This window comes from Scyliorhinus torazame, chromosome 14 (genome assembly GCF_047496885.1).
Source record: "Scyliorhinus torazame isolate Kashiwa2021f chromosome 14, sScyTor2.1, whole genome shotgun sequence".
In the NCBI taxonomy this organism is placed as follows: domain Eukaryota; kingdom Metazoa; phylum Chordata; class Chondrichthyes; order Carcharhiniformes; family Scyliorhinidae; genus Scyliorhinus; species Scyliorhinus torazame.
Window position 1 is genome coordinate 221957530 of NC_092720.1, and position 9116 is coordinate 221966645.

At 47.0% G+C, this 9116-nt stretch overlaps 1 protein-coding gene across 1 annotated transcript in view; it reads left to right on the plus strand.

Moving 5' to 3' along the window:
* The window catches only part of smx5, a 17419-nt gene extending 8641 nt beyond the window's left edge, over window positions 1-8778 (plus strand). Inside the window, exons 3-5 of the mRNA XM_072475736.1 lie at window positions 3818-3848; window positions 5542-5601; window positions 7586-8778. Coding sequence (XP_072331837.1) covers window positions 3818-3848; window positions 5542-5601; window positions 7586-7711 — 217 coding nt within the window. The 3' untranslated portion in view covers window positions 7712-8778. The remainder of the gene's footprint in view (window positions 1-3817; window positions 3849-5541; window positions 5602-7585) is intronic.
* The last annotated feature ends 338 nt before the right edge of the window (window positions 8779-9116 follow it).

Below are 9116 nucleotides of genomic sequence, written 5' to 3' on the forward strand. Positions count from 1 at the left end.
TCTGTGGAGAGTGAAAAATGGTTAATGTTGGATTATCTCCCCGGGGAAATATTCAGGGAGTCCGGTAATAATAGCTTCATTGAAAATCTGGAGGCAGTTTTGCCAACACTTCGGGTTGGGGCAGGGTCAAGGGAAATGCCGATTCGGGGGAACCACAGATTTGAGCCAGGGAGGTGGGATGGAAGTTTTCGGAAATGGGAAGAGAAGGGGATTAAGACGCGAAAAGATTTGTTTCTTCGGGGTCGGTTTGCAGGATTGAGGGAGCTGGAAGCGAAGTATGGGCTGGAGCAGGGAGTAGTGTTTAGGTACATGCAGGTTCGGGATTTTGCCAGGAAGGAGATACAGAGCTTCCCAGAGGAACCGGCCTCCACATTACTGGAGGAGGTGTTGACGACAAGGGGACTGGAGAAGGGGGCAGTGTCAGCGGTGTACGGAGCTATTTTGGAATAGGATAAGGCACCACTGGAAGGGATCAAAGCAAAGTGGGAGGAAGAGCTGGGAGAGGTTATAGAGGAGGGGGTCTGGTGTGAGATGCTCCGGAGAGTGAACGCCTCCACCTCATGTGCGAGGTTGGGGCTGATACAGCTGAAGGTGGTATATAGAGCGCACCTCACGAGGGCGAGGATGAGCCGATTTTTTGAAGGAGTAGAGGATGCGTGTGAGCGTTGCGGGGGGGGGCCCGCGAACCACGTTCATATGTTTTGGTCCTGTCCAAAGCTAGGGGAGTACTGGAAGGAGGTGTTTAGGGTAATTTCCAAGGTGGTGCGTGTGAAACTGGACCCGGGTCCCCAGGAGGCCATATTCGGGGTGTCGGACCAGCCAGGGTTGGAAGCGGGAGCGGAGGCAGATATCATAGCCTTCGCCTCGATGATCGCCCGAAGGCGGATCCTGCTGGGATGGAGAGCAGTCTCTCCAACCAGTGCCCTGGCGTGACGGGGGGACCTGTTGGAACACTTGACCCGTGAGAAGGTTAAGTTCGAACTGAGGGGAAGCTCGGAGGGGTTCTACAAGTCATGGGTACTATTTATTATGCACTTTCAAGAGAAAGTGTAGATTAAGGGTGACTACGGGTAATCCCTGATTCCTTTTTGTCATTTGTTTGTGTAAACATGCGGGCTGATGTTTGGGGGTTGGTGGGCGGATGGGATCGTTGTTATTATGGGGATTGACATATCTTGCTGATTATTGTTTATTGTTGATGGGTGTAAATGTGGGAGAAAATGTGAAAAAGGAGGAGAATAAAAATATTTTTAAAAAAAAATGTTGGATTATCTCCAGCAGGGAGATTCTTGCCACCTCGCTGAATGGTACCATTATGAACACAACATTCTAGGGTCATCATTGACCAAAAAGGTCACTGGACCAGTATGTATATAAATACTGTGGCAACAAGATCAAGTCAGAAACTGGGTATCATGTAATGAATAACTCACTGCCTGGCTCCCCAAAGTCCACCATCTACAAGACACAAGTCAGGAGTGTGATGGAATACTCCTCACTTGTCTGGATGAGCTCAGCTCCAACACTGAAGAAGCTCAACACCATCCAGAACAAAGCAGCCCCGCTTGATTGGCGCCCCTTCCACAAACATTCACTCCCTCCCCCTCCGATGGACAGTGTCAGCCGTGTGCACCATCAACAAGATTCACTGCAGGAACTCACCGAGGTTCCTCAGGCAGCACCTTCCAAACCCACTGTGGGGACAAAATCCTGGAGCTGCCTCCCTAACAGCACGGTGGGTGTACCTACACCTCGGGGACTGCAGCGGCTTCAAGAAGGCAGCTCAGCACCATCTTGTCAAGGGGCAATTAGGGATTCACAATAAATGTTGGTCTAGGTAGTGGTGATCGCATCGCATGAGTAAAAACGGAGGTTTGATGTCCTTTCTCTCTGATGAATTGTCACTGGACCTGCAACTTTAATTCTGTTTCCTGTCTCCACGAAACCTGTCTGACCTGTGTATTTCCAACATTTTCTGGTAAAAGGAGCTTTTATTTTTGCTGTGACTGGCACCACGTGCTTCTTATAGAGGTTTGTGAACGGTCTGTACTTTGATTTGCGGGCGAAACTAAATTAGAGCCATAATAATTTGCTTATTGTCACAAGTAGGCTTCAATGAAGTTACTGTGAAAAGCCCCTAGTCGCCACATTCCGGCGCCTGTTCGGGGAGGCCGTTACGTGAATTGAACCCGCGCTGCTGGCCTTGTTCTGCATTACAAGCCAGCTGTAGCCCAGTGTGCTAAACCAGTCTCTTGAATGTCAGGTCGTCATTAATCCTCCACACTCCCAACGTGATTAAAAGGTGGAACTTGCTGCCCTGAGTAGTGGAGGGGAATGACAAGGGGCTCACTTTTTAATTCCTTCTTTAAGATCCAGAATCTCATTGTGAAGAAACTCCCTCAAGTGAAGCAAAGGCAGCACGGTAGCATAGTGGTTAGCGCAATTGCTTCACAGCTCCAGAGTCCTAGGTTCGATTCCCAGCTGGGCCACTGTCTGTGAGGAGCCTGCACGTCCTCCCCGTGTCTGCGTGGGTTTCCTCCGGATGCTCCGGTTTCCTCCCACAGTCCAAAGATGTGAGGGTTGGGTGGATTGGCCATGCTAAATTGCCCTTAGTGTCCAAAAAGGTTAAGTGGGGGTTACTGGGTTACAGGGATAGGGTAGATATGTGGGCTTGAGTAGGGTGCTCTTTGTAAGGGCCGGTGCAGACACGATGGGCCAAATAGCCTCCTTCTGCACTGTAAATTCTATGAACTCTTCCTCAATCACCCCCAACTCGTCCTCAATCACCCCCAACTCCTCCTCAATCAGCCCAGGATAATCCAGTAACAACGTCTCCACTCACTTTCGACCAAAGTATCTCCCAGACAAGCCCCAGAAATACATTTCATGTCTTCACACCCACGTCAGTGATTTTTAATCTTTTCCACCAATTAATCTCCTCTCTGACTCGGAATACAGGCCCAGATTTGTGAATTCACCTCCTGACACACAGCAAAATCCCAAACTGGGAAATCTCACTTCCCAACCTGGGCATTTCTGAACATTGTCCAGACCGGCTGTGTGGAATTTCCTGATAGCGACTTGGTGTGTGACAGGAACATGGAAGTGGGAAGTCCAGGCTCATGTTTATTTTCCCTCCTTTGTTTCTGATCCAATTCTCTTTCAGTTGTGAAGAAAGGTCCTGAATTGTCTGATTCAGCGAGTGTTTGAGCATTTTGTGTTTTTGGTATTCCTGCCAGTACCAGGTTTTCAGCTGCAGGTGGCAATACTGCGCTGTAAAACTTTACTGATCTTTGTACAGCTCGACATGAAAATCGCTTATTGTCACAAATAGGCTTCAAATGAAGTTACTGTGAAAAGCCCCTAGTCGCCACATTCCGGCGCCTGTTCGGGGAGGCCGTTACGTGAATTGAACCCGCGCTGCTGGCCTTGTTCTGCATTACAAGCCAGCTGTAGCCCAGTGTGCTAAACCAGTCTCTTGAATGTCAGGTCGTCATTAATCCTCCACACTCCCAACGTGATTAAAAGGTGGAACTTGCTGCCCTGAGTAGTGGAGGGGAATAACAAGGATCCATTTCAGGCCAAGCTGCTTAAAGACTGGAATGAAAGGGTATGTCGATGGGCTTAGATGAAGCAGAGTGGGAGAAGGCTTGTGCAGGACGGAAACCAGTCGGGCTGAATGGCCTGTTTGTGTTTCAAATATTTTGTAAGAGTTGGAGGGTGTGGGTGAAAAGAGACACGTGCTGTTTGTTGAAAACTTGACTTGAACTTGGTTTCTAATGTGAAAATATGTTCTTTAATTTTTTTTTCTTTTCAGTATCTGTGGAACCCTACACTCCGTTGATCAGGTGAGGGTTGAATATTTCGGTAGTGATTGGCATTCACTTGTAGACTTGATAAACCACAATTATGTACAGCAACCTTCAAGGTACAAGTCAGGGCAAGTGTTGAGCTTTTTATTCATTCATGGTACATGGAGGGTCACTGGCTGCATTTATTGCCCATCCCTAATTGCCCTTAAACTGAGAGGCTTGCTAGGCGATTTTGCAGGGGTAGTTAAGAGTTAGCCATATTGCTGTGGTTCTGGAGTCACATATAGGCCAGACCGGGTAAGGACAGCAGATTTCCTCCCTTCTAAAGGGCATGATTGAACCAGGAATTTTTTTTTTTTACGATAATGGGTTCAAGGTCGTCATTAATTCCAGATTTTTATTGAATTCCGATTTCACCATCTGCCACGGTGGGATTTGAACCGGGGTCCCCAGAGCTTTACCCTGGACCTCTGGATTACTAATCGAGTGACAATACTCACTACACATTGTTGCATCAACCCAACCGGAGTTGGACTTGCCTTCCTTTAAGGAAATATTTGATCTTCTATCTCGCCCAGTTACCAATCACCGTCTCACAATTGTACTTTTGTTGAATCTGCTCGGGAGGGCAGCACTGTGCAGGTTGACGGTGTGTATTCGGCCGGGATGAGAGGGTTGTCCTATGATGAGAGGCTGAGTAAATTGGACCTGTATTCTCCGTTGTTTAGAATGAGAGGTGCTCTCATTAAGGCCTGCAAGTTTCGGAAGGGCATTGACAGGGTAATTAGAGGTCATTTCCCACTTGGATTCCCAGGGGAATGTAAAACACTGGGGCCCAGTCTCTGGTTAAGAGGAGAGGAGGCAATAAATTAAGACTGAAAGAGAAATATTTTTTCTCCGAGTTCCAAGTCCGTGGGATTCTCTATCCCAACGGGTGGCAGATGCTCCATCAGCGAGTATATTTAAGGCTTGGAATAGACAGATATTTAGTGTCTCCGGGAGTTGAGGTGTTTGGGGAGTTGAAGCTGAAGATCAGCCTGAATCATATTGGACCATGCGTTCCAACCTCCCCAGTGTCAGATCTGGGGGATACCCCATAGATATGCTGGGAAATCCCCCTCAAATCTCCCCAGCAAACCTGTGCTGGGAGCCAAGCAAAAGTCCCATTTAAATTGCAAACTTTGGATCATTCCGCCTGTGTTCCACAAATACTTACCCAGAAAACATTAGAATTAAAACCTCTTCTAACTTTGCGGTGACTTTGCACAGACCCAGACTAATCCAGCAGCTAATACTGTTAAAAGGTGGGCATGTTCTCCGTCAATCCAATGGAGCTGAACTTCGACGCTGGGACTCTAGGGCAGCCGCTCTGCCTGGATCCTGCTCGGCTTGAGTCGGAAAGTTTGGAAAGACCAGTGTGGGAAAAAATCCATGCCGGTAAGAGAGCACGGAGTGGCAATCCCACACTGATGGCCAGTCCAAGGAAGTTACAGCCCAGATTAATGGCGGAGCAGGCTCAACATGCCATATGGCCAACTATTCTGTTGCTATGACTTTAATGGGTGCTGTGAAAGCGCTCATTATCTACCGAGCCTCCAAGAGGATTGAGCACGGACTGGTTGGGCTGTACGGCCTATTTCTGTGCCCTAATACATCCATGTTTCTGAATTCTGAATGTTCTGGAGGCCGTGTCTTGCGGGTTGGTCTCATTGTCTCTTTATCTTTTCAGTACCTGAACATCAAGCTGACAGATATCAGTGTGACTGATCCAGAGAAATACCCACACATGGTGAGTGCTGGGAATGTTTTCATTGAGTTTTTTCGAGGAATTGTATCGTGACAAATGTTCGTTCCGACGCTCGGACGCAAGTCAATGACCAGAGCAGCGGGTAGAATCTGAGGGTCTCTCTTTCTCCTGATGCCTCGCTTCAAGAGGCTTTGTTAGTTTGCCGCTTGCCGTTGTTGGCTGGGCTTTCCCATTTGGGAAGACAATACTAAATAATGCAAAATTAATGCTGCATTCTTCAAATAGTGAACTAGAGACAACAGTGGCGAGAACTTTCAGGCTGATTTTTACAGTTCTTCCATTTTGTGGGAGCAGTTTTGAATAAGCAGACAATTTGGGTTATTTCTTATATTTAGATATATGATATATAGTCGCAAAGAAATCCAGTAAAGAATTATAAGAAAATGCTTTACCCAGAGAATGGTTTGAATGTGCCTCACGCCACCACAGTGAGCAGATGAACCAATGAGAAAAGATACATTCAAGAGTAAACATGTGTACAAGTTAAATGTCGACATACACCGGTGGGCAAAATGACCTATTTCTGTGCTACAGATTGGATGTGATTCAAATTATATAAAATGTGTAGGCTGGTTTATACATTTTTGTAACCTAGCAAAGTTCCACGCATCATCAGGGGCAGCACGGTAGCATTGTGGATAGCACAATTGCTTCACAGCTCCAGGGTCCCAGGTTCGATTCCAGCTTGGGTCACCGTCTGTGCGGAGTCTGCACATCCTCCCCGTGTGTGCGTGGGTTTCCTCCGGGTGCTCCGGTTTCCTCCCACAGTCCAAAGATGTGAAGGTTAGGTGGATTGGCCATGATAAATTGCCCTTAGTGTCCAAAATTGCCCTTAGTGTTGGGTGGGGTTACTGGGTTATGGGGATAGGGTGGAGGTGTTGACCTTGGGAAGGGTGCTCTTTCCAAGAGCTGGTGCAGACTCAATGGGCCGAATGGCCTCCTTCTGCACTGTAAATTCTATGATGATCTTGATACCTTTTTATTAATCTTTCATGGGAGTGACTCCCACATCCCGTAAATGAATTGAGAGCCCCCCCCTCCCCGCAAGCATATGTTGCACATCCCTAATTTATAGAATCCCTACAGTGCAGAAGGAGGCCGTTCGACTCATCGTGTCTGCGCTCTGCCTCAGCCCAGTCCCCCACCCTATCTCCGTAACTCCAATTCTCCACATCTTTGGACACTTGAGGGGCAATTTAGCATGGCCACTCCACCGAACCTGCACATCTTTGGACTGGGAGGAACCCGGAGCACCCGGAGGAAACCCACGCAGACACGGGGAGAAAGTGCAAACTCTACACAGATAGTCACCCGAGGTTGGAATTAAACCCCGTGTCCCCGGTGCTGTGAGACAGCAGTGCTAACCACTATTCCACCGTGCTTGCCCTTGAGAAGGTGGTGATGAGCTACCTTGGAACCACTGCAGTTCCATCTGATATGTGCTGTTAGGAAGGGGTTTCTGGGATTTTGATCCAACTAAAGTGAAGGAATGGTGATATAGTTACAAGAAAAGGTCTTGGAGGACAACGTAGAGTGGTGGTGTTCCATATATTTACTGGCCCTGTGCTTCTAGATGATAGGGTTGGAAAGTGCTGTCAAAGGAGCCTTGATGAACTCCTGCTGAACAATTTGTTGTAGATCCAAACAAGGAGCGAGCTATTTTGGGTTTGTTAATGTATAATGAAGCAGTATTAATGAACAATCTCAGAGTAAAAGATCCCTGAGGAAGCAGGCTAGGTGGCTCAGGGCCCAGGGGTTTTCTGCTTCCTGCTGGCCGAGTTGCTATTTCCGTTAAATGATTGTGTGTGCAAGGTGGATGAGGGTCTTGCAAGCGTACAAGAGGAGTCAGCACGGCAGGCGGTGTGTTACTGTGAAATGGTTCCTGTTTCTTTTTGATCATCCTTTTGATTGTACAACGCTTGCTTTGCAGCACGGGCACTAATGCTGGATATTCCTCCTCCCTCAGCTTTCCGTGAAGAACTGCTTTATCCGTGGCTCGGTAGTGCGTTATGTACAGCTTCCAGCCGATGAGGTGGACACACAGTTGCTACAGGATGCGGCGAGGAAAGAAGCAATGCAGCAGAAGCAGTGAGATTAAACCGCAGTGCGGACACTAACGGCAAATGGAGGGGACGAAAGACACGAGTTCAGGAATTTGCACTGGGTCTCGGCTGCCAAAAGCCAAAACAAAAATTTGAATTTCCACCAAATTGTTTTTTGAAGGTCGCTGCCGATAAATTGGTTGTGATTTTCTTTTGATTTATTTTTCTAAGCCCCACTCTGGAGACGGCCATCTCTGAAGCGGCGACACTTGGAGTCGACCTTGTCTCAACCATTGTACACGGTGATGAAAAATGGACTCCAGAGTGTCTCTTTCCCTCTCCCCAGCCCCATGGCGCATTGACACAGCTGAATTCGGATACCAGTAGTGTTGAGCACTCCCGTTTCAGCAGGATGGTGCCCAATTCTTGCGTGTAATTTCCAACGAACCACCGTGACCGATGTAAATTTTTTTGTATTTTTTTCTAAATTTCTTAAACTCGTTTGGAATTTATTTTCTCACAGTCTTGTTGAAAAGATGTACTCTTGACCCTTTTTAGAGTTGTGTTAAGTTACAGGAACGCCGTGCTTTCCAGAATCATGCTCAGCGGCTGAGTTGGATGATTCCCAGTGTGGCTAAATATTCTCCATTTATCTAAAACGTAGGTGTGAGCAGGTTATTTGTGCTGAGACTTATTTGTGGTCACTGAAGCACTCAGGATGGAGAAAGGGGACAGTCATGCTGGCCAAACTCGACCAATTAACAGAATTGGAAAGGGGGGAACCTCATGTTGGTTGGTTGCATTTGGTCCAGGTTCAATTCCTGAGGCAAATATCTGATGTGACTTCATATTCTGTTGAGACTCTGGAAAGTGTGCCTTGAACTTTCTTTTCTTGTTTATCGTTTGCTCTTAACATGAATTGGAGACGAGTCAAACACGAGGTTGACTGGAGCTACGCAGCTTGTGTTTTCTTTTTTTAAAAAGGAGTTTTCCTAAACCAATATTTTTGTTACAAAGAACACAGACCCAGCTTTGAGTCTCTGCTGGGCATCCCATGTGTTCTGAAGTATTGTGATGTAGCATCATGGTAGAATAAAAAAAAAAGTTCAGACCATAATGGACCAGATTTCTTTTTTCGTGATGTTCATTGAAAGGAGAATTCTAGCCACATTAGGTTTGTGCAATCCCTCGTGGGGAAACTGGAAACCAAACTTAATCAAATTCATTTAAATGACCCTCTAATGAAGGAGTTACTAACAAAATTCCACTTTTTGCAATTTTTACTTTAACACGAATCGAATCCATGAATATGAATCGGTGCACATGAATTAACAGGCAAACATGCTTTGACTAGGGGTGGCATGCGGCGCAGTGGTTAGCACTGGGACTGCGGTGCTGAGGACCTGGGTTCAAATCCCAGCCCTGGGTCACTGTCCGTGTGGAGTTTACACGTTC